The 26,731-nt window shown below is 45.4% G+C and overlaps 1 protein-coding gene across 1 annotated transcript in view; it reads right to left on the bottom strand.

The window, feature by feature from the left end:
* The window catches only part of LOC123405436, a 59,815-nt gene that overhangs the window by 28,840 nt on the left and 4,244 nt on the right, over positions 1-26,731 (bottom strand). The window contains exon 2 of the mRNA XM_045099119.1: positions 15,841-16,261. Within this exon, the coding sequence (XP_044955054.1) occupies positions 15,841-16,261 (421 nt within the window). The remainder of the gene's footprint in view (positions 1-15,840; positions 16,262-26,731) is intronic.

Raw genomic sequence — 26,731 nt, 5'->3', positions numbered from 1 at the left:
AAAAGAAGTCCAGAAAATCCTATAGAAAAACAACAAGGGCAAGTAGGCCACAAAAGTTGCATAGAGAGGATCAGGACCGGAGAAAGGCTGACGGACTAAGGTATGGTGGACTCGCATGGCATGAGAAAACACAAAATATCAACGGATTTGATGGACGCAGCGGAAAATATAGAAAACTAGAAAACACACACTAGATTAGGGATGATGGCAGCGGAAGAGAAAAAATAATATCATGGCAAAGAGAATAGCAGTAGCACGCAAGCTGGACGTGCGGGAGCAGAACATGCAATCGGGAGCTAGGCAGTACACGCCACGACAAGGTAGCATGCAGCAGCAAGCAGCACATGTGTAGCAGAGGCAACGGTGGCCAATAGCATCATGTAGCAGCATGAGCAGCACCACATAGCAGCAGTTTTTTTTTGTTTTTTGTTTTTTGTTTTTTTTTAAGAATCACGTCGGGACAGGAGAATCCGGCGAAAAGACGAGATCCAGCAGGGCGGCGGCTCGATCTGGCGGGATTAGGCGGCGGTAGCGACGGGGATGGGATCCAGCAGGGTGCCCGTGCCTTGATCTGGCGGGATCAGGTAGCGATGGGGACTGCAGCCAGCAGGGCGCCCACGCCTCAGGTAGCGATGGGGACGGGAGCCAGTGCCCGCGCCTCAGGTAGCAATGGGGACGGGAGCCGGCGCCCGCGCCTCGATCTGCGTGATCAGGTAGCGATCTGGCAGGATCAGCGCTGGCCAGCGCTTGGTGTGACGAGAGGCAGCGGCGAGATCCAGTACCCAGGAGCGACGCGGCAGGGGGTTGACGTTGACGCGATGGATCCAGTAGGTTGCCTCGATCTGGCAGGCAGCCAGGAGAGGCGGTAGAGAGATCCACGCAGCCAGGAGCAACGCGAGCGACTCAGACGCCAGATGGACGAGACGGATGGCGACTGCGGGGAGACGAGATTGGATCGAAGCACGAGTTGCGCGTGCGAGAAAAAAAACCTAAGGCTCTAATACCATGTTAGGAAAGCAACTTATCTGTATTGAAGGCCCAAGGGGCATATATATATTACACATCACTTGAGGTGCAAGGAAAGTAAACATAGACTAATAAGGACTCCTAGACTAATACTAATAGACTAATAAGGACTCCTAGACTAATACTAATACTTCCTAACACGGTTCACCAGAGGCCACGCTAGGCGATGTGGGCTGCCTATACCCCCCCCCCCCCCCCCCCCCCCCGCGCGCGCGCGCGCGAGGGTGCTCCATGCCGTTGCCACTACCAGGGTGGTCCTCTCCATCCTCTTTTGTATCCTCCACTACAACGTCGCCATCCTTTTGTTGTGACTCGTTGTCGTGCCGGCTCCTTCTCCTCTGCTGTTGCTTGGCTTGCCGATGCCCTTCCGAAGACAGTCACCACCGACCTTGACTAACACACCCTAGGCCAGGCCATGCTAAGGTCAAGGACGGCTGGCCACCACCAAACTTAGGCCCAATCTGCCTGTGCCACCAAACCAAGACGTGGTCAGGCCAAGGACCACGTTTCTCCGTCTTGCGCCTTCCTCAATGGTCTCCGGCGCCCGACTCAAGCCACATGGCTCGCTCCCCCTTTGCAGCGCGCTTCTGGCAAGGAACGCGTTCAAGCTACCATCATGCCTCCCACACTGCCAGCCAACCAACTCCCCCTCTCTCTTAAGTAGAGGTCGCACTTTTTGTCCGTTCTACCGCTTCTTGCCGCCCTTGGCGAGCTAGCAAGGTGCTTATTGGCTTCATGAAATGGGAATGTGTAGTCTGGTGGCGAAGTGTTTGTAGATTACGATTCCAAATTGCAAAGGATAATTCATTTTTAGTAGGCAAATTGATGCAATGTTGTGTGTAGGGTGGGATATGGTAATGTGCAATGACTGCATTTTGGTGCTCTACGGAATATTTGTCATGCATTCAAGGATGTGCCTTAGTTCAGTGCACAGTACAAAGGGGGTGCTTGATTCAAGCAATGCAACTTCAAACCAAAGGTCTTGCTTCTTAAGCACTTGGGTCTTCTTCTTTTTCCATTGTTTTGTCAAATTAATTTGAAACTGAATATTTGAACTCAATGAAACGAGTTCAATGGATTCCTTATATGTCGCGGAACTCATACAAAAAACTAGGAGATGATAGGTTAGAGTGTTCTTTTCCTAGCATTTATTACGGATCTGCAATGACCACATTCTGCTCATCTCCATGAGGCCCAAGGACAGAGTTATGTTAGACAAACTGGTTGCTAGATTATGAAGAGTTCTGATCATCTAGCTGTAATAAATTCTCTTCTTTACATAAATTTGACTTTTTATTTCAAATGTTCTGCATGACTCAACAAAAGATACCCTGCATCTTTGGTGGGAAAACTCCAAAAAGGCTGCAGTTGAGGAGAGGCTGGGAACAAAGGACGCATGGATGGTGATGTAGAGGCTTCTCACTATGTCCGTTGTGTTTTGTTTTTCCTTGCCATGATTGTATGTGTGTTGGGCAGCTAATTCAAGTGGACCGGTTTTAAATCTATCTATAATTTGGCCACAGTTATCAGTGACAATGCAATATGTTAAATCTGTCTATAATTTGGCCACGGTTATTCTGTCTTATAGGTAAAATAAAATCATTAGTTACAACATCATCTACCATCTACTATCCCTATAAAAGGAAGAGACTAGGCAGATCCAAACAATCAGGGACGTTCGTTAACATTATCTGAAGGTCAATATTTCTTGGATGTTTAACACAGCAAACCACGGTATTACAATCGCTGATCAACAGATCGCTAAACAAACCGTCCCGAGTCCCCGACGCACGTCCGCCCGCTCCTCTCAGCACGTCACCCGCCCAGAGCCTCGCCCCGCCACCCCTCGACACCCCCCCCCCCCCCGCCCACCTCGCCCCGCCACCGCCCCTCACCCCACCGTGCCCCGGCCACCTCACCCCGCCCCTCGCCTCGTCCCCGACCATACAGTGTCCCCAGTCAGGCAGCAACCATGAAAAGTCGTCAGGTAGCCCATTCATCTATTTCTCCTGTTATGTTTCTCCATCTGTCCTATCAGGTGCTTTCGATGGCTGTTGTAGGTTCTGTGTGAACCGGCTGATTGTGGGCATGGGTGCATAGGAAAGGGACGGATTCTCTTGGATCTAAGTAGATTAAACGTCAACAAGATCGAGGTATGCACTGCTATATTATTTGGTTTAACTCATTTTAGAAGTATCCACATACGTATGTATATATATGTCCCCGAACAAGAGAACCCCTTCCCATATCAAGATTATGCATGTCTTTCACACTACAAGTTTCTAATTGCCTCCGCTGGCCTAACCAGTCACCATTAGAAGCTCTGTCAGTTGTACTCATGCACAACATACTTAACTGAATTCTTTGTAGCTTTGTGAAATTTTGCTGAAATCAGTTGTTACTTGATCCTTGATAGTGATTTTATTTTCCTCCTAAGTTTGGCAGGCTATGAAATTTGGGAGATAAAAAGCATCATTACTGTCTGTTATAGATCTACAAATAAATCTACACCAAAATACATTTTTTCCTAGGTATCACTTGATCCAGGTAATGGTTTCCTCTGCTTGAAACTAAGAGGTCGGTATCCTTTTCTTCTTTAACTGTAGATTTTTCACCTACAATTAGTTACAAATTGTGTTGCTACGCATTGCCTCTATATGTATTCACTTCAAAGGATAAGACTATTTCATCGATAAATTTTGCACAAGTCAGTTCTATTAAGGAAAGAAACAAATGATCCACTAATTTAGTCATGTTTGGATAGTGCATCAGTGCAGTTAATCTTTTTGGTTTCATTATTGTCTATATAGTTGTTGCCTCGGATATTTTTATTTTATTTTATTATTTTTTAGAGAAAACGCAAATGACATTTGCGTTTTTTTCATTGAAAAGGCAGAGTTTGGGTTACAGATCCTCCTAGGAGGTTCAAATTACAAAGCAAAAAGAGAATAACTAGTGGACATCCCAGGTCTGTGGCAGCACTACTCGAAGGCCGCGAGCGCCAGCTTTGGCCCAAGCAATGGCCTCCTCCTTGATGTTGCTGATCAGCTGGAGCGATGAAGGCCGAGCACCCTCAAAGGCGCAAGCATTGCGGTGTTTCCAAATCATCCACGGCACGAGGAGGGCGGCGGACGCTAGGCCCTTGTGCAGCGGCTTTGGCGTGTTCTGCCTGGCCTGCAGCCACCAGTCCATGAGCGAGGCTTCATGGTCCGGCGGGGCGGCTGTCATCCTGAGCCAGGCGAGGACCTCGTGCCAAGTTTGGCGGGCGAAGGGACACTCAAGCATGAGGTGGCGCATCGTTTCCGGGGCTTGATCGCAGAGCAGGCCTCGGATATTTTATAATTCAGAATCAGAAATATGACTTGGTTAATAACACAAACACAATTTAAATTTCTTATTATATTGTTAAACTTCTTAGGGAAACAGGGAAGCCTCGTGTTGCCATATCATCGTAATAGTACTACAATTCCAAAACTACTTAATGTTAAATCACGCTAATAAAGGAGTTATTTTTTGTTGGTATCAAAGAAGTCTTGTATGCACTACTAATTTCACACATGGAAGACTTTGAATGTGAAATGCCCAGAGTTGAATGATCTGTGCAAATCTACACCCAGATATTATGTCCTTAACTATTTCGTCGGGTTGTCAAGTTGGTAGCTGCTTTTATGATTATAAACAATTAAATATTTTCCAGGTCGGCTGGTACTTCAGTGCCCAAATTTGAAGAATGTGCATGCACTTGGATGTCAATATATATTTATTGGTGCAATCAGAAGCAAGGTACTGTTTTGTTAACCCATTTCACACTCCCAAGTAATTTTTCATTTCAGCTCGAGCTTCCTTTTGTAACTCCTTCGTTCGTGCGTGCTGGCCAGTAGTTTCAAGGTCATTAGATGAACATAATTGAAGTGCTAAGCAGTAACCATTTGCTATCAACAATCATAAAGTGGAAAATATGTTATCTCACAATTACCTGCCTATTGTTTAAGAATGCCGTTGTCCAATGTTTTTGGCTCACCCAATGTATGTAACCTTGTGCAGAATTAGACTAAACCAAACAAACCAGAAATAAACTATTCTTTTTACTCTTATCTAAACTGCATTTCAGTTAGAGAAAATAGTGTTGTGTTCATATAATCCTATTTGGTGGCAAAAATAATTTAATTTGGCTCTTGGTTTTGGCTTGGGTTTTCCCTTCAAAAACTGATAAACAAAAAGGAATCTAAGGCTGTGTTTGGTTGAGCTGCAGATTCTAAAAAAGCTGCTGTGAAAAAACTGTTGTGGAAAAGATGAAAGCTAAAAAGTTGGGGTACCTCCAGCTTTGGAATTTACACTAGGAAGAAGCTACAGATTCTCAAAAGCTGCTTTGAACATTTACCCTTTTGGTTAGCTTTTAGCTATTCAAAGCAGAAGTTGGTAAAAAAAGCTGAACCAAACACAGCCTAATGAGCAATGTGTATCAACTGGAATCTAGCAAGGAGTAGGCCGAGTAAGCTTCTTTAGTCTAGGAATCATCATATCTATTTGAAATGGTGCATATCCATTATTACAGTATGCCTTGTGTAGTGTGTAACTAAGATGGAGTTTGATCTCGCGAATTAGAGGTACGATGGCTTAAGTGGAATGAACTTCTCTTCTAACATATCTTATAGAAAGAAGTCTAGACCACTCTAGGGTGTTCTATTAGTACTATACAGGCTAATGTAGTCTAGACCACTCTAGGGTGATCCTGCACAGCAGCGCGCACATAGAAAGCATCAACGCCAATATGCTTGGTGAGCTCATGCTTCACAGGGTCACGCGCAATGCTAATAGCACCTGTACTGTCAGATAATAGCAGAGTCGGTGTAGTGACAAAAACACCAAAATGCTGAAGTAACCACCATAACCAAGTCACCTCTGCCGTCAAAAGAGCCATCGCTCGCAACTCAGCCTCTGCACTCGAACGGGAAACTGCAATATGTTTCTTCGTCTTCCAGGCAATGAGAGAACCACCAAGAAAAACACAGTAAGCAGAAAGTGAACGACGATCTGAAGGATCACTAGCCCACGTAGCATCCGAATAGGCCTGAAGTTGTAAAGAACTGGAGCAAGGAAAGAATAGACGATGAGAGATCGTGCCCCGAAGATATCGAAGAACACGGAGGAGATGACTATAGTGAACCGATGTGGGAGCAGAGACAAACTGACTCAGAATATGAACCGGATAAGAGATATCCGGACGAGTGACGGCTAGGTAAACAAGACTGCCAACAAGATGACGATAACGTGTCGGGTAAGGCAGCGGATCACCATCAGTAGCACAAAGGTGAACATTGAGCTCCATAGGAGTCTCAACAATGCGCTCATCACTAAGAGCAGCACGAGCAAGAAGATCCTGGATATACTTTTCCTGGGATATAAAGAAGCCATCAGAGGTAGAAGAAACTTCAATCCCAAGAAAGTAGCGAAGAGGTCCAAGATCAGACATAAGGAACTGCTCACTAAGACGGGCCTTAACAAAGGCAATATACTCGGGGTATGAGGGTCCGTCCCTGACTGCACGCACGTCCGTCCTCCCTGACTGCACGCACGTCCGTGCTGCAGATCTGGCCATGAGGGTCATGGTAGTAGGCTCCGTGCACGCCATCGCGTCCTGCAGCATGCGCGCGTCCATGTCCGTGTGTGCTGCTTCGATGGTTGTTGTGCGCTGGTGCATGTCTGCGGTCATCTGCTTGGTGGTGGTGTGATGCGGTCTTCCTCGTTTCCGGCGGCGCAGAGGCCTGCTCTCGATGGACTTTGTCGTCGCTGCTCCGGTCCCGGTGGACTCTGACCTGCGTTTCCCAGTGTCCAAGAGCTCACCGGTGTCTCCCGTAGCGGCTCCAGCCCCCAATGCCCGAAAAGCTGCCCTCTTTCTTTAGGGATCTCCTTAATATTTCACACACGAACGGGTAGTAGTCTCACAGAGGAATTCAACCACAGTAGCTATTACAAGAATTTGGTACACGAATGAGAGGAAGGGGAGGAACAGGGAAGAAACTGGAGGTAGGGGAAAGAGAGAGGAGGAGCCGCCGTTCCGTCTCGTGATCCACTAGATCCCTCTCCCGTTGCTTCCTCCCGAGATACTTGTAGCTCGTAGCAGTCAGCGGTGCACCTCCAGGCCCAGCCCATATGACATCCCAGGGCCAGCCCAAGTACATATATGGGCTAGGGAAGGTTCCTGACATCCCTCCCTCCTTGAAATTCGGCTTGACCCCAAGCCGACGCCATCGAGAACCACCCGGATCCCACAGCGCTCGACGTTCCTTGATTTGGTCGAAGTCGCAATGGTAAACAAAGTTGAGGTAGATTTCAATGAGGTAGTAGTGGTTGACGAAGACTGCATCAAAAGAGTTGTTGATGTAGGGGTCATTGCCAGCGCCATCGTGGTCAAAGTTAAGTTTGTACTTGTGGTCGATGGAACCTTCCGCGTAGACGGCAGCGACAATGGTGACACCTCTCCCTCCTTGAAAATCTTGATCAGAGTATGTAAGTAACGACATACCACTAGTGGCCCGCACTTCCTGGACGAAAGGCATCACCATCAGAATCTTCGACAACTGAAGATTGATAACTAGCATGGTGACGCCCCCCGAATCCCATGACTTGTGCACATCAGTTGTAGCTTGATTGCATTCATGTGTGGATTCAGGGATGGTCTTCTTGTCGTCGGTCTTCTTCCTCCCGCAAAGGAGTACTACCACAAGGACAACATTCATAATCTCAAAACCATGAAGAATCCCATCAGGCAATGCATTGCTCAATGTGGAGGGCCTAATATTGATGCCGAGCTTGGTAGGTGCACCGTTGAAAGAGAGAACCACATCAACATCAATAGATGTGACGAATTTTAACTCACTGATTGCTTGGATAGATCAAGGTCATGCTGTGCAACATAGCCTCCCACATAAGCATTGAAGTAGAGTGGGTTCAGTGCCTTGCTGACTATATCACTGAATTGAAATCTTATGGGATTGCTGAACCGAGCAGACAGCTGGATTGTTCTTGTGTCTGTACTTTTTCCTCTTGCTGAGCAAACCCCTTTAATACTTATAGTCATGGGTCCAACAACAAACTCTCTCAGACAAATTGCAACCCTCAAGACAATCTCGAAATGACACTCTGTACTACACAGTTTCATGCCAACACAAGTAATAGCATACTGTATAAAGCAAGTCTCAAGAGGAGCAATGAAAGGCATCAACCAAGATGACCAGTAGCAAGAGAACTTCTTCATAGGATCAGATGTTTCCTCCATACAGCCGGCCACAACAATGTGGTCAATTGAAATGCGTACTAAATTGACGGCCAAGCAAGCTTGCAGCTTCAACGGATAATTCAGCTGATCATCAATCTCAGGAACATTTTCCACGATAAATACACGCACATAACCATTTGAAAACCATCGCCACTGTGAACTTGTGATTAGGACATGCCAAGAAATTTCCCAAGATTCGAATCTTGGTAAATCCTTTAGCTGAACCAGCAGTTTCACACACCAGTAAATTATCCCTGAATCTGAGATTCTCCACACAACAACTATCTCCAGGGGACAACTTAGGATAATTTAATTCAGTCGTTCTTAGAGAAAATGGCATGTCCACAAGACGAAAACTTCTAAGTGAAGGTCCAAAAGAGCCAAAGTTGCCAGCAACACTGAAAGCCCTTGTAGCATCAACACATTTCCTGAAGACAACTTGAATAGTATTTGTGTTCTTGTGCACTTCAGTCACGGTTTCTTCTAGTGGTCCATAGCGAATGAACATCCTAATAAAATCCATTTCTGAAAGAAGAGCAATTGATTTGCCATGGAACAAAGCAAGCGCATTGGGGTTGACGGCGTGGACCATCTTCTCGTCAACATGGATAATTGATATTTTTAGCTTTCTGTTAACATCCAACCATACATGAACCCTTGTGTTTGCAAAGCTTGTAAACTCCCAATCATGCACTACATCCTCGTTCCAAGAAGGCCATGGCTGCAAATACACAAAAATGATAAACAAAGTCCCCAACTGAGTGTGAACCATCCATCCTTGCAATTTCCTGCTCCTCCTTTGCTGATGGTCAGGTGGCCACCACACATAGCCAGACTTATTAGTGAAAGAGTTGCAAGTGATGCCACAGAACAGAACAATGTCTTCCTCTGCAATCTGCACTTGAACAGGAGGCGGCCATGGTTGCTGCTCGCTGCCCTGCCGCCATGCTGATAGGAGCAGATAGTGGCTCCTGCCCACGAGATGTACACCACACACTGCATGTGCAGTCGGTGGTAGGCATGGTAGGTGACCTGCAGGGGCGAGGTAGACAGCGTTGGGGGGCACCCAGGTCAGATGACAGTTGCCCAGCATGAGCATAGGCTGCACCGAGCAGTCGTCATGGAAGAGGCATTCTGTCGAACGCATGACGTGCATCGATGTGATGTCAGGACCCAACGAAGAGTAAGAAGCAGGAGTTCAAGTTTGAATTGTAGCGCCAAGCGATGACAGCCATCCATCGTCGATCGAACGCACCAAAGACTCCCGTACGCTTCGCTCTGGCCAGATGGCGCAGATGGCGTTGATCTCCAATCCGACGGCTCCCTTTCGCGTGCGCGTCGATGTAGACTTTCCGGCACCGGCTGGGAGCACCGGCCACCTTCTTACTGCCTTTTCTCTCGTTTTTACTCCACTTTGTAAGGCTATAAAGCCATGGATTCCAGATCGTTGTGGACTCATCTTGTTTTAGGGTTTCCCCCTGTTGCGCCGCCAGTGTTCCTGGCCGGCTTAGATGCCTCTGCTTGTAAGAACTACTCTCTAATTCATCCCTGAAATCAAAGCTAGTTCGAGCTGTTCGTGTGTTTTGTCCTTCAGTCAAACCCCACGGGTCTGACAAGTGGTAATCAGAGCCATTGTTCCTCGGCGGCATATTGGATCTGGAGGCCGAGAAGGAGTTGGAGGAGCCGTAAAATTCTCCTTTTCCCCTTCCGATCACGGCGGCTGTGTTACTCCGGTGGCGCAGGCGGCGGTGAAATTCGGTGCAGGTCCAGTCAGGAAAGTGGTTGCTAAAGCACCTTGCTTGAGCAGTAAAATCCCACCACCCTCCCGGATACCGTGTACTTCGGCGGCGTGGCGACGGCGACGGTGCAGGCGGCGGCAGGATCAACGGCAAAAGGGTCGGCTTGTAGCACAAGCTGTCGTAAAATTCCTTCCTCTTAGCATGTCGATCTCTCTGCACCGAGGTGGCTTGGCTCCCTGCCAACTCTAAACCCTCTGCATTCTTCCAACAACATGACTGGGCCCTCTGACTCTTCATCGACGGATCAGCTGGAGTTCCACTCTTTGCAGCTTGATGTGCAACTGTTGCAGAAAAACAGAGAGCGGGATCGACTGGAGTTTGATGAATCTTGGGAATATGTGCAGGAGAACTTTCAGTCAGTGCAGAAATCCTTGGGTGACTTACAAGGGTCACTGTCAAACTTTCTCTCTGGATTTCCCAAGCCAAGAGAAGTCCCACCCAACCCAATGGAGGTTCCTCAAGCTAGTGGTGACAATAACACCCCTAAAGGTCCTGCTTTAAACCCCCAAGAGGCTTACCACACCCCTGTTAGTGTTGACTCTGCCACCCTAGTGGACAAGCAGACTAGCAGAGAACTCAACCTAGATGGTAGCAACAAAGTCCCTTACAGGCACCCACACTTTGCAGCAACTAAACGAAACCCTACTGAAGCAAGACCCCTGACTGTCCCCCCTCCTGCAACTAATGGACAACAGAATCTGCCAACTGACCAAGCTCCTCAACAGGAAGGAAGAGTGGCAATTGGTGCTAGAGAGGCAGTGCTTGACAACAGAAGACCCCTTGCTCTAGTTAAGCCAGCAAAATATAATATTCCTGAATTTGAGGGTACTGGCACTGATTCCTGGATACAGACTATTGACCTCTACTTTGAAGCTGCAAGAACACCCTTGGAGCAGAAGACTGAAATTGCAGTTACTTACCTCAAGGGCCCTGCTACTGAATGGTGGAGAGGTACTGGAATTACTGCTAACACTCTACCATGGTACAGGTTTTGCAAACTGTTGGGAGACAGGTTTGCTGAAACTCCAGTTTGTGATAATGTCAGGCTATTCCATGCTCTCACACAAACAGGATCTGTCAATGATTATGTCCTCAAGTTTGAACAAGCCATGAATTTGCTAAGGAGAGACAACCCTGCTTTACCCCAAGACTATTATAAATCAAGTTTCATCTCTGGACTGCAGGATAATATACAGCACCATGATAATATACAGCACCATGTCCAGTGCCATGAATCAGCAGATTTGCAAAAGGCTATCTGGCTAGCAAGAAGAATTGAACAAGCTCAGCCACAAAGAAAATTTGTTTCCAATTTGTCCAACTACACACAGGTCAGAAAACAGTCGTAGTTTGACCCTGGAAAGCCAGGCCCCACCAACAATGCTGCTATTATCCAACAAGCAAGAGTAAAAGGAATTTGCTACAAGTGCAAGGAGCCCTGGTTCCCTGGCCATAAGGTGTGCAAACTAGCAAACCAAACTCAAATCCAAGCCTTACAGGAAGCCTACCCACAAGATGTTGAGCTGGTTTACTACACTGAAGTCACTGATGAAACTGATGCCCCTCCACCCCTTGAGGTTGATGATACCCCTTTCCAAATATCCGTGCATGCTCTGATGGGCATTAGAGCAACCAGAAAGCTCAGTTTCACAGTTACTGTTATGCTAGGCAACACTCCTGTTACTGCCTTAATTGATAGTGGAAGTACTGCAACCTTTATCACACCAAAGGTTGCTGCTTTGGCTAAATGTGCTTTATCCCCAACCAAAAGAAGACAAGTTATAGTAGCAAATGGAGAAACCCTTTGGTCTGAACTCATTGCCCTGCAAACTCTATTCTCCTTACAAGGGACCCACTTCTCCACTGACTTCAGAGTCCTGCAACTCCAAGGATATGATGTCATTTTGGGTGCTGATTGGATGGCTTCCTTCAGCCCAGTAGAGTTGGATTTTGATGAGATGCAAGTTAAGATCACCTTGAAAAATGGAGAGAACAAAATTCTCAAAGATGAAAGCCTTCCCTCTGCTGCTGTCCAAGAATTGGATACTAAGGAAAACTTCCCTGATGAACCTGTTTGTGGAGTTGTACTCTTACTTAACAGGATCTCTGTTACGGAACAAGTGGAGAATGTTGTGCCTGGACCTGTTCAACAGATCTTAAACAAGTTTTCACCTGTTTTCAGTACACCAACCACTCTCCCTCCAAAAAGATTCATTGACCATGGCATCACCTTCACCCCTCAAGCCAAAGTCATAAACCAAAGACCTTACAGACTACCACACCATCAAAAGGATGTTATGGAAGGCATCATCAAGGACATGACCAAAACCAAAGTGATAAGGGACAGCAATAGCCCTTATTCTTCTCCTGCCCTCTTGGTCAAGAAGACATGACTTGAAGATTAGTCAATGACTTCAGAAAGGTCAATGAGCAAACTGTTCAAGATAAATACCCTATTCTTGTCATAGAAGACTTGCTGGATGAACTGAAAGGAGCTACTGTATTCTCCAAGCTGGATTTAAGAAGTGGTTACCACCAAATCAAAATGCAAGAGGAAGATATTGGCAAAACTGCTTTCAGTACTCATTGTGGTCACTATGAATACTTGGTCATGCCATTTGGCTTGACTAATGCCCCTGCCACCTTCCAGCTGCTCATGAATACAGTCCTGGCACCATATCTCAGAAAATTTGTATTGGTCTTCTTTGATGACATTTTAATCTACAACAGAAACAAGAAACAACATCTGGAACACCTGCAACTAGTTCTACAAGCCCTACAGTTAAATCAACTATTTGCCAAGCTCAGTAAATGCTCTTTTGCACAACCTCAAGTAGAGTACTTGGGACATGTCATCAAAGGTGATGGTGTTGCCACTGATCCCACAAAAATTGAAGCAATTGTCCAGTGGCCAGCTCCTGAAAATGTCACCCAACTGAGAAGTTTTTTGGGCCTTACAGGGTACTACAGAAGGTTTATCCAAAACTATGGATATATCTGCAAACCACTTTATCTATCATTAAAGAAGGATAACTTCAAATGGGGCAGTGAACAAATGGAGGCTTTCAACACCCTGAAACACAAAATGACCCAAGCTCATGTCCTGGCTCTACCTGATTTTCCCTTACCCTTCATTTTGGAAACTGATGCTTGTGCTTATGAAATTGGGGTTGTACTTATGCAAGAAGGCAGACCACTGTCATTCTTCAGTAAAACAATTGGCCCGAAAGTTGTTGCCATGTCCACTTATAACAAAGAAGCCATGGCCATTATTGAGGCCCTGAAACATTGGAAGCACTACTTTGTTGCTTCCTCCTTGATCATAAGAACTGATCGGCAAAGTTTAAAATACATTCAGGATTAGAAGCTCACAGAAGGAATTCAACACAAGTTGTTGATCAAGCTGTTGGGCTACAACTTCAAAGTGGAATACAAGCAAGGAAAGAACAACAAAGTTGTTGATGCTCTATCCAGGGTAAAATACAGACTGCACTCACTGGTTGCTAGTCAAGCAAAACCAGCATGTATTTCTGAAGTCATCTCCAGCTATGCACAAGATCAGAGATGCAAGGACCTGCTCTCCCAACTGGCAACCTCTGGTACTGCTCTTCCCAACTATGTTCTTCAACAGGGTATCATCAGGTATAAGAACAGAATTGTCATTGGAAATGGCATAAATCTCAGAAACTAAGCTGGTAGCTGCCCTACACAACTCTGAATATATTTTTTTGAAAGAAAGGGGTTGCCCCCCTGCCCCATTTTATTGAAAATGAAGCAGACAACATGGCCACTCTGGACACAGGGCCACATATCAGAGACTCAAGCTTCTATTCCATTGGCCTGGAATGAAACAACTCACTGTGGATTACATCAAGCAATGCCCAACTTGTCAAATCAACAAACCTAAACACTGCAAATACCCAGGGTTATTGCAGCCTCTACATGTCCCTGATTTTGCCTGGTGCCACATGAGCATGGATTTTATTGAAGGGCTGCCAACTTCACAAAACAAGGATTTCTGGTTGTGGTTGATAGATTCACCAAATATGGGCATTTCATTGCAATGAAACATCCTATTACAGTCAGCACTGTAGCCACTGCCTTCACTGACCACATTTTCAAACTACATGGTCTTCCCTTTGTCATTGTTACTGACAGGGACAGGATCTTCACAAGCCACCTATGGCAAGAACTCTTCAAAAGATTGGGCATTAAACTTCAAATGAGTAGTACTTACCACCCTCAATCAGATGGTCAAACTGAAAGAGTCAATCAGTGCTTGGAGAACTACCTGAGATGCATGGCATTTTTACAACCCAAGAAATGGATGAATTGGCTTTCCTTGGCTGAATGGTGGTACAATACTAGCTACCACACCTCACTGAAAATCACCCCTTTTCAAGCATTATACAACAGATCACCCAGCATGTTGGCAAAAGCTGCATTGCACCCTCCTGATCAAGCCCAGGAATTCTCTTCTATCATCACTGCAGAGCAGATTGCTGCCCAGATCAAAGCTAACCTGCTAAAAGCTCAAGAAAGGATGAAGCACTATGCTGACAAGAAGAGATCTGAAAGATCACTAGAAGTTGGGGATATGGTCTACCTTAAACTGCAGCCTTACAGACACACTACAATCAGTATCCACAAATGCCTCAAGCTACACACCAAATACTATGGCCCATTTCGAATCATCCAGAAAATTGGCCTTGTGGCTTACAAGTTACTCCTACCAGACCACTGCAAACTTCACCCAACTTTTCATGTCAGCCAGTTGAAGAAGCATCTGGGCCCAAGAGCCATACCCAACCCCAACCTGCCTCTTCTTCATGAGGATGGCACAATCCTCCTGGAGCCAGAGAAAGTACTGGACAGAAAGCTCATTCCCAGAGTTCAAGGTGATATACAAATACCAGTCGTTCGATGGCTCATCTAGTGGACTAATCTGGATGATCAAGATGCCACTTGGGAAGACGCCACTTTCATCCAGAAGGTCTTCCCAGCCTTCAACCCTGAGGGCAGGTCTGTTGTTGAACGGGGGAGTTGTCAGGACCCAACGAAGAGTAAGAAGCAGGACTTCAAGTTTGAATTGTGGCGCCAAGTGATGACAGCCATCCATCGTCGATCCAACGCACCAAAGACTCCCGTACCGCTTCGCTCTGGCCAAATGGCGCGGATGGTGTCGATGGAGGCATGAGTTCCACGATGGCGTCATCGGAGGTGGCTCCCGACTCCTTGGCCGACTCTTCTACGTGCAACCGAGCGATTGTGGATCGTGGGCAAGTTATATTTGTTTTGCAAGTGTACTATCCCAGGATTGCACTTCTATTCATAGTTATAGCGCATCAATCAATCATGCAATTCAAAAAAATGGTTTACTAATGTCACCGGCAAAAGGTATTTAATAAACAAAAACAGTCTTCGGATGCCCATTTGTGCTAAAATGTACGACCCAGCATCATAAAGTGTTAGCCAAGCTTATAGCGCACTGAAGATAAAGACTCGGTCACTTTGTGCATCCAGAGTTCCAGAAATATATCGATTTACCATTAAAATTGTTAGCATGCAACAACACAATCTCCAATACGGGAGGTGCTTCATGATTTTTGCAATTCCCAAGGAGCGGTGAAGCAATGGGATCACTAATCGTCAAATACAGATAACTGCGTAAGAGAATTTACACTGTAACCTAGCTAAATCTGAGCATTAGGACAAACAGCACGAGCACTGACTCACCTGCTACGAGGTAGGCGGAGGATGCGGCGAAGAGGACGGCGGATGGCACCAAGACGACCATCCAGTAGAAGTCGGCGGCCTCGGCCGTGGTCATGTAGAACGCCCCGCCTCGGTACCGATACGCCTCAGGCTCCTCCTCCCGGCTGCTAGCAGCCGCCGGGAGCGCCTCCAGCATGCGGCGCTCCCGGCAGAAGGGCCGGTCTGCGGGCTCGGCGGGAAACACGATCCCGAGGCTGATCCCCACCGCGGCAACGGTAGCGAAGGCGACGCAGGCGGCAGCCGCCGCTGCTAGCGGCAGCGCGCGCTCCTCGTCCCGCAGCGCCTCGTACGCACCCCGCGGCATGATGGCCTGCCGCAGAGCGTCGCCGAGCAGCGCCGTCGCGGTGGTGCAACAAAGGTTCGGTGCTTCGGTGGGTGGAGGCTACGACCCTAGACGGGGAATTTGGATTATTTGCCACGCTTTAGCCGTTTACAATCTTTACCTAATAATAAAGAGGCTATCGCTTCCGTCGGAAAACCCACCGAAATGATTTTACAAAAAAGTCTTTACTGTTTATGACATTAAACTCGTAGTAGATATTAAATATTTTTTTAAATACTCATATCTTTTAAACCGTAACTCCAAATATAATATGGTGAGTCTATACAACGCACAAGAGCTGAGGTGGTCCGTCGTCGCACGGACGAGCATGGTACCGGGATCGAAGACATGGTGCAAGACTTTGATGATGCTCGGGATTCGGAAGATGAGATGGAGGAATCTGCAAAGGCTTTTTATGAAATGTTGGAGTCTTCAAAACGTCCTCTCCATGAGCACACTGAGCTCTGTCAGCTGGATGCAATTGCACAAGTAATGGCTCTGAAGGCTCAGTTCAACTTGGGAAGAGAATGCTACGACGTGATGATGACACTATTTGGACGTTTCCTATCCAAAGGTCATGTCATGCCTGCAAACCTGTACCAGTCGGACAAAATACTTCGTGTACTTAAGATGCCCTATGAGAAGATAGATGCATGTGAGAAAGGATGTGTCTTATTTAGGAAGGAGTATGCACACTTGGACTATTGTCCCAATTGCAAGTCTTGCAGGTATCTTGTGGTAGACAACGGTATAGGTGAGAAGAGGCAGACCAAAATCGCAGTTAGTGTTCTTCGGTATATGCCAATCATACCAAGACTTCAACGTCTTTTCATGGTCGAAGAGACAGCCAGACAGATGACATGGCACAAATTGGGCAAAAGAACCGAACTAGATGCGGATGGGAATAAGATGATGGTACACACATCGGATGGGGAAGCGTGGAAACATTTCGATGGATTGCATCAGGATAAAGCGGCAGATCCAAGGAATCCTCGAGTCTGCGCCGCCACGGATGGTTTTAATCCCTTCGGCATGACGACAACCCAATACAGTTGTTGGCCTGTATTTGTCATTCCACTCAATCTCCCGCGGGCAGATTATGCAAAGAAAGAACATATTTCTGACGTTGATAATTCCAGGGACCAATTATCCGGGGAAGAATATGATTGTGTACCTGCAACCGCTTAAGGATGAATTGGAAGAAGCTTGAGATAATGGGGTCAAGACATACGATGCCGCTAGAAAAGAAAACTTTAAAATGCATGTGTGGTACATGTACTCTATGCATGACTTGCCAGCGTATGCGCTATTCTCTGGATGGTGTGTGCATGGAAGGTTCCCGTGCCCCCAATGCAAGGCAGCTCTTCAGTTTCATTGGTTGCAGGAGGATCGAAAGTATTCTTGCTTTGACTTGCATAGACAGTTCTTGGATCCTGACCATCGGTTCAGAAAAGACAAGAAGAACTTTACGAAAGGTAAAGTTGTCAAAAACTTGGCACCACCTGCGTTCACAGGCCAACAGATCCTGGATCAGTTAAACGCCCTCGAGCCTGATCCAGAGCGTTCAGGGTATTTCAAGGGGTATAATTCAAAACACGTCTGGACTCACAAGCCATGTTTCTGGGATCTGCCTTACTTCAAAGACCTCCTTCTTCTACACAATATCGACATGATGCACACTGAAAAGAATATCGGAGAGGCTATTTTTGGTACATTGTTCGACATAGATGGGAAGACAAAGGATAATATTAAGGCTAGAGTCGATCAAGAGACACTATGTCAGAGACCGTTACAAAACATGCGAGAAGGCAAAGGAAAGCAGAAGTGGTCGAAGCCAAAGGCCTGGTTCAATCTTGAAGGCCAGCTATGAGGGAAATTATCTTGTGGGTCAAAATGCACTTGATGTTCCCCGATGGGTATGCAGCAAATCTAAAGAGGGGAGCGAGTCTTGAAAAAATAAAAATCTTTGGTCTCAAGAGTCATGATTGGCACATATGGCTAGAGCGGGTAATACCGGTGATGTTACGTGGCTTTATTCCTGAGGGTGAATGGCTAGTACTGGCGGAGCTGAGCTATTTCTTTCGTGTTCTTTGTGCGAAAGAATTGTCGCCTAGCGTGGTAGAAGACATGGAGGAGTTTGCACCGGAGTTGTTGTGCAAGTTAGAGAAGATCTTTCCACTGGGCTTCTTTAATCCAATGCAGCATTTGATTTTACATCTACCGACCGAGGCAAGATTGGGTGGGCCCGTGCAAGATCGTTGGTGCTATGCAACTGAGAGGATGCAGAAGACCCTTCGAGGTAAATGTAAAAATAAGCGTAGAATTGAAGCATCGATGGGCTGAGGCATTCATTACTAAGGAGGTGGCAAACTTTGTGACAGCACACTACGAAGCCAAAAATCATCATTTGCATAATCCGAAGCCTTGGCACAATGATGCAGACCCTAAAAAAGGTGGGTCCAACCTCAGCCTATTCAAAGGGAAGCTCGCACCAGCTGGTGCTTCGAAACCAATAACGTTGGATGTCGAAGAATGGCGGAACATTTCGTTGTATATCTTCAACAACCTAACAGAAGTGCGGCCGTACATCGAGTGAGTTCTCGGCACATTTTCCCGTAACTTCTAATTCATTTGAACTGCTCTTATTCCCGGATATTTCAAACAGCCGTTACATCGTCAAATTCTCGGATGGAGCAGTGGTCGAAAATGATTCCGTCGAAGAGTATGAGCTTCTGTCAAAGACAGGAGGCGGCTATCCCGGTTTCATCTCTTGGTTCAGACAAACGGTAATTATCAATAATGGACCATTTCATTCTTGGTCTAACTTGCGGCTAATGCAACAACCGTTTCGTATTAAACTTGTAGGCTAATTCAGAGTCTATGGACGCCGAATTGAGACAAGTCGCTAATGGTTTTGACTATAAGGTCCGTTCATTTGAGAAATACAACATCAGCGGGTATCTCTTTCGTACCTTTGGCAAAGAGCTATCTATGCCCGACCGGAAATCTACAAATTGTGGTGTCTCTGCTATCGGCGAAGGTGTTATTGAGTATTATGGAAGAGTTGAAGCAATTTATGAACTTCAATTCTATGGTGAAAACCCACCGAACGTCGTAGTCTTCAAATGTTATTGGTTCGAGCCGAAAAAGACTAGAAGGACTCATGAACATATAGGACTAGTCGAAATCAATCCAAACACCCATTTAGATGTTCCCGATGTCTATATTACGGCTCAACAGGCGACCCAAGTTTTCTATCTACCGTGGGCATGCCAAACAGATAAGAATCTGGAAGGTTGGTATGTTGTTTATGAAGTGCCGCCACATGTCAGACCACCTCTCCCAAATGAACATTATTATGAACTTCACATTAACCCAGACACATATGATGGAGAATTCTTCCAAGAAACACGTCTTTCCAAGAAACGTTTCAAGAACCGCCGTGCTTCACCCAAGAACATGGAAGTAGACAGCGACAATGAATCCGACTCCAGCCCTGAGACGGAACCAGAAGACCTGGAACTCGTAGAGGTTACTGATGCGGATGACCTGTCAATGCTTCAACGATTAAAGGAAGGCCTTTCACAACTTCACGCCGTTGAACCTGACGAGCACGTCATTCATGAAGACATGCGTGATAGTGATGATGATGATGCATTTATTGATGATGATGATTATTAGCTTGTAAGATTCACAACTTAAATTATATATATTTTAATCTTTATTATTCATGTACATATTATTATTCATGTCAGTTATTCAATTTTTTTATGTTGTACTAATTTCTTTTAATCTTTATCATGGAAGGTCACCAAGTGTGGAAAGATGGTGGGCGCTGGTCCAGATCGCTCGACGGGTTCTTCCCAGACGTCCCGCACGAGGGGTGGTACTTCCCTCCCACCCCTATCTCTCCGTAGAGCCTTGGCAGACAGTCTGTCGACACCACCCGTGGGTTCTTCTTCGTCGACGGCATTGCCCACTGGGAGAGGTGTTGGTCGGGTAGGGAAGAAGAGGAAGGGTACAGGGAGAGGTGGTGGCCACGAAGGATCCAGGAGGACTGTTGAGCCGTCCTCGCCACCACCACTAGCTCATTCACCCGAGCATAGGACTACTATGGTCGACCCGTTTGCGGAGAAGGCTACGGGGACTCCGTTCCAGGAGCCTGTTGTTGACGGGCATTCGTCCCATGAGACTCCGGTCCAGGAGTAGCCTCGGGTCGAGGTGCATTCGGCCTAGGAGCAGTCGGAGGAGACTACGGTTGCGAAGGCTTCACCCGACGTGGAGAGGCCCGGATGGGAGACCTGGCCAGATCATACCGAGTTGCCGGATTGGACCGAGGGTCCAGGTGGCTCAGGGGGCGGGGATGGCGGGGATGAGCTTATGGATAGTGAGGGCGATGTGCACGTGGACGGGGCCACCGTGTACAAGCGTGGTAGTACACGTCTCCCGGTCGCGCCGGCTACCCGCGAGCAGAGGCCGGTGATTAAACCCGAAGGAGATAGGTAAGTACATTTACTCTTTTTTTAACTTTTGCCTTCAAGTTTGTTCAAATATCTAATGCGTTGACCTTATCATACTACAGGGGATGGGTACACCCTCTTGGAGTCCGCAGGCCGAACTCCGTCCTTGGTGTGCTTTGCCGGACAAATTTCCCGGGGTTTGTCACGTTGCCTGGTGAGGGTCAGGTTCCTACACTAGGATTTTCCTGGGAGCACTACCAGGCTGCGCAGGCCCCGCCGGAGGAGATTATAGATGGTGTCTTGTGCCACACGAGGGCCGAGATGGTGATCAATAGCTTTTGGGTAAATTATCCTTTTACAGAATCTAAATTTAATAATATAGCTAATTATTGTACTAATCGATGTTTTCATGTTTAATTGCAGACCTTCTATAGGTGTGAGGATGGATATGAGGAGGAGGCGGCCAAGGTTCTCGAGGCCGAGTGTAGGCGGTTACTACAGAACTTGCGCCACGAGGCTCGGTCGCAGGCTATTCGAGATTACTACGCCACGCGTGGTATTAAGAAGCAGAAGAAGGATTGCCGCGGAAAGTTTCTGAAGAAGGAGCAATACATGAAGGTAATTACCTATTATTAAGTCCTTCTACGTAGTTTTCTTGATTTCATTCATAGGCGTAGCACTGAAAATTCTTTCTAATAACTTACAGGTGCCCCCGAGATGGTGTGCGGATAAGATGGATTGTTGGGAGGCGTTGGTTGATGAGTGGTGCACAGGCAGCTGGTGAGCCGTCCACGAGAATGCGAAGGATCGGCGTAGCCAAATGGTAGGTGTGCCACACCATCAAGGCAACACCAACTTACTTCAGTTTGGACGAAACTGGGTATGTGATTTGCTTCATGATTCATGCAATTCATTCTTGATGCTAATATTTTGTTCCTCTCTTTTAGGCGCATCACAATAAGACGGAGATGCCACACTTGTACGATCTTTATGGCATGGCCCATACTGCCTCGTACAAGAAGGCGAAGGCATTCTCTGAGTCGGACCTGGATGATCCCAATAACTTCACCAACATATCATCCCACCAGAAGCTCGTGACATACAGGGACGCGGGGAAGGCTACGAAAGGGGATGACTTTAACCCTAGCCAGGAACCTTTGGATCCAGAGCTGGTGATGATATCTGGTGGCGGGAGGCCCCATGGCTTGATAGCCATTGGAGATGGGATAATACGTTGTCCATTCACTCTTCCGGAGATCAAGGCGCGCCATTCGAGCAGCTGTCCTCAGATAACGCGTCATCCACGGCTAGTCGAACTTGCCATCGAGGTTAGTTGTGGACTAAGAACACTTTCATCCATTTCATTATGTGTGTCACCATAGATCATTACTGTGGTAACGAGGAATGGTGTTTCAGGCTGCTCTTCAGAAAGAGAGAGCGGCAAACCAGACTGCTCTTGAGAAAGAGAGATTGGCAAGCCAGGCTGCTCTTTAGGCTGCTCTTGATGAGAGGGACCAGACCACGACACAATTGATTAAGGAGGAGAGGGCCCGGAATGAGGCGGGTCAACGGGCCCTGTATGAGCTTTTTGTGGTATATTTTTTTTCACATTAGCCAAATCATGTGTGTAATGTCTGTTTCATTACTAACTAATACGACCCACTCTTCAGGGTCTGTGCGAGAAGAGCGGTCAAGTCCCTCCGCCGATGCCCGTCTTCTCTTCGATTGGCACAGTGAGTTTCATTATAAACTAGTATTAATAATTGAGTGTCATCATGCTAACTCAGACATTGCAAAATATCTTTTCTGCAGAATAACTCCTGAGCGGCATCGCACGACCCTTCTCCAAGGCAACCGTCTCCAAACGAAGCCGCCGCAAGCAACCGTGGTGTTTCTCCTCCTTGATGACCACTACGGTAAGTTTCTCTTCTCATCTTTCATATTATCCTTGCTTTAATTTACCCAAAAAGACATAATTAGCCCATTTAGCTCCAAAATGCCATAATAACCTCAAAATGGCATAAGAACCTTGGTTAGCTCATGAATATTATATACTTAGCTTGTTTTCCTCTAAAATGAGATAATTAGCCCATTTAGCTCCAAAAAGACATAATTAGGTAATTTAGCTCCAAGAAGAGGAGAAGAGGAGAAGAGGAGAAGAAATAGGAAAAATGAAAAGAAAGAAGAAGAAGAAGAAGAGAAGAAGGAGAAGGAGGAGGAGGAGGAGGAGGAGAAGGAGGAGAAGGCCAAGGACCTTCTAGTCCTTCTCCTCCTCCTCCTTCTCCTCCTTCTCCTCCTTCTTCCTGATTTCTTCTTCTTCTCCTCCTCCTCCTCTTTCTTCTCCTCTTTCATATTAGCCTTGCTTTAATTTCCCCAAAAATAAATAATTAGCCCATTTAGCTCCAAAATGCCATAATAACCTCAAAATGGCATAAGAACCCTGGATTGCTCATGAATATTATATACTTAGCTTGTTTTCCTCTAAAATGAGATAATTAGCCCATTTAGCTCCAAAAATACATAATTAGGTAATTTAGCTCCAAGAAGAGGAGAAGAAATAGGAAAAATGAAAAGAAAGAAGAAGAAGAAGAAGAGAAGAAGGAGAAGGAGGAGGAGGAGGAGGAGGAGAAGCACGAGAAGGCCAAGGACCTTCTAGTCCTTCTCTTCCTCCTCCTTCTCCTCCTTCTTCTTGATTTCTTCTTCTTCTCCTCCTCCTCCTCTTTCTTCTCCTCTTTCATATTATCCTTGCTTTAATTTCCCCAAAAAGACATAATTGGCCCATTTATCTCCAAAATGCCATAATAACCTCGAAATGGCATAAGAACCTTGGTTAGCTCATGAATATTATATACTTAGCTTGTTTTCCTCTAAAATGAGATAATTAGGCCATTTAGCTCCAAAAAGAAATAATTAGGTAATTTAGCTCCAAGAAGAGGAGAAGAGGAGAAGAAATAGGAAAAATGAAAAGAAAGAAGAAGAAGAAGCAGAGAAGAAGGAGAAGGAGGAGGAGGAGGAGGAGAAGGAGGAGAAGGCCAAGGACCTTCTAGTCCTTCTCCTCCTCCTCCTTCTCCTCCTTCTCCTCCTTCTTGATTTCTTATTCTTATCCTCCTCCTGCTCTTTCTTACCCTCTTTCATATTATCCTTACTTTAATTTCCCCAACAATGACATAATTAGCCCTTTTAGCTCCAAAATACCATAATAAGCTAAAAATGGCATAAGAACCTTGGTTAGCTCATGAATATTATATACTTAGCTTGTTTTCCTATAAAATGGGACAATTAGCCCATTTAGCTCCAAAAAGACATAATTAGGTAATTTAGCTCCAACAAGAGAAGAAGAGGAGAAGAAATAGGAAAAACGAAAAGAAAGAAGAAGAACAAGAAGAAGAAGAAGAAGAAGAGAAGAAGGAGAAGGAGGAGGAGGAGGAGAAGGCCATTGGCCTTCTCCTCCTCCTCCTCCTTCTCCTCCTTCTTCTTGATTTCTTATTCTTCTCCTCCTCCTCCTCTTTATTCTCCTCTTTCATATTATCCTTGCTTTAATTTCCCCAACAATGACATAATTAGCCCATTTAGCTCCAAAATACCCTATAACCTCAAAATGGCATAAGAACCTTGGTTAGCTCATGAATATTATATACTTAGCTTGTTTTCCTCTAAAATGGGATAATTAGCCCATTTAGCTCCAAAAAGACATAATTAGGTAATTTAGCTCCAACAAGAGGAGAAGAGGAGAAGAAATAGGAAAAATTAAAAGAAAGAAGAAGAAGAAGAAGAAGAAAAGAAGGAGAAGGAGGAGGAGGAGGAGGAGAAGGAGAAGGCCAAGGACCTTCTAGTCCTTCTCCTCCTCCTCCTTCTCCTCCTTCTCCTCCTTCTTCTTGATTTCTTCTTCTTCTCCTCCTCCTCCTCTTTCTTCTCCTCTTTCATATTATCCTTGATTTAATTTCCCAAACAATGACATAATTAGCCCATTTAGCTCCAAAATACCATAATAAGCTCAAAATGGCATAAGAACCTTGGTTAGCTCATGAATATTATATACTTAGCTTGTTTTCCTCTAAAATGGGATAATTAACCCATTTAGCTCCAAAAAGACATAATTAGGTAATTTAGCTCCAACAAGAGGAGAAGAGGAGAAGAAATATGAAAAATTAAAAGAAAGAAGAAGAAGAAGAAGAAGAAGAAGGAGAAGGAGGAGGAGGAGGAGGAGAAGGAGAAGGCCAAGGACCTTCTAGTCCTTCTCCTCCTCCTCCTTCTCCTCCTTCTTGATTTCTTCTTCTTCTCCTCCTCCTCTTCTTTCTTCTCCTCTTTCATATTATCCTTGCTTTAATTTCCCCAAAAATGACATAATTAGCCCATTTAGCTCCAAAATACCGTAATAAGATCAAAATGGCATAAGAACCTTGGTTAGCTCATGAATATTATATACTTAGCTTGTTTTCCTCTAAAATGGGATAATTAACCCATTTAGCTCCAAAAAGACATAATTAGGTGATTTAGCTCCAACAAGAGGAGAAGAGGAGAAGAAATAGGAAAAATGAAAAGAAAGAAGAAGAAGAAGAAGAAGAAGAAGAGAAGAAGGAGAAGGAGGAGGAGGAGGAGGAGAAGGAGAAGGCCAAGGACCTTCTAGTACTTCTCCTCCTCCTCCTTCTACTCCTTCTCCTCCTTCTTCTTGATTTCTTCTTCTTCTCCTCCCCCTCCTATTTCTTCTCCTCTTTCATATTATCCTTGCTTTAATTTCCCCAACAATGACATAATTAGCCCATTTAGCTCCAAAATACCATAATAAGCTCAAAATGGCATAAGAACCTTGGTTAGCTCATGAATATTATATACTTAGCTTGTTTTCCTCTAAAATGGGATAATTAACCCATTTAGCTCCAAAAAGACATAATTAGGTAATTTAGCTCCAACAAGAGGAGAAGAAATATGAAAAATGAAAATAAAGAAGAAGAAGAAGAAGCAGAAGAAGAGAAGAAGGAGAAGGAGGAGGAGGAGGAGGAGAAGGAGGAGAAGGCCAAGGACCTTCTAGTCCTTCTTCTCCTTCTCCTCCTTCTTCTTGATTTCTTCTTCTTCTTCTCCTCCTCCTCCTCTTTCTTCTCCTCTTTCATATTATCCTTGCTTTAATTAACCCATTTAGCTCCAAAATGCCATAATAAGCTAAAAATGGCATAAGAACCTTGGTTAGCTCATGAATATTATATTCTTAGCTTGTTTTTTTGCTAAAAATGACATAATTAGCTGAAAAACATCATATTTTGTTTTTCTTCTGACTTTCTTATTCACATTTTTGCAGATTGGATATACTACATGCATGGAATGTGGCATTCATGGAGTTGAACAATGTCGATGGATGAACTTTATATGTATATCATCTAGTTTTCATTTGGGTTGATGAACAATGTCGAACTATATGTATATGTATATATGGATAAACAGTGCAATACTTTGTATGTTGGTTCTTTCGATATATGGGGATGTACATTGATTTATATGTATATCATATATGTGTGGTGAATTATATATATGTGTTGGCAAGTATATGTGTGGTGAACTATATATCATATATGTGTGGTGAATTATATAAATGTGTTGTCAAATATATATATATATATATATATATATATATATATATATATATATATATATATATATATGCTGTGAAATAATATAAAACAAAAAAAACAGGTACTATATGGGCTCTTTGTCGTCTGCCAGCTGATGGCAAAGACCTGTGCCATCAGCTGGCAGATGGCAAAGGTGCCACATGGCACCCAACTGTGCATCCTGGGATGTCTATATAGGCTCTTTGCCGTCTGCCTCCAGGGTGGGCAGACGACAAAGAAGAGGGCACAAAGGAGGGGGGAGGAGGAGACAGACGACAAAGAGTGGAGGGGGGGGGAGGAGGAGGAGGTAGACGACAAAGAGTAAGGGGGAGCAGACGACAAAGAATAAGGGGGAGGCAGACGACAAAGAATAAGGGGGAGGCAGATGAAAAAGCCTCCGTTAACCCCTAACGGAGGCAACGCCTGTCGGCTGCCGTCTCGAGCACTTTGCTGACTGCTCCTAAGGA

Source organism: Hordeum vulgare, chromosome 6H, assembly GCF_904849725.1.
Source record: "Hordeum vulgare subsp. vulgare chromosome 6H, MorexV3_pseudomolecules_assembly, whole genome shotgun sequence".
NCBI classification, from domain to species: domain Eukaryota; kingdom Viridiplantae; phylum Streptophyta; class Magnoliopsida; order Poales; family Poaceae; genus Hordeum; species Hordeum vulgare.
Note: the sequence above shows the minus strand (reverse complement) of the source record. Positions and strands in the feature narration are given on the sequence as shown.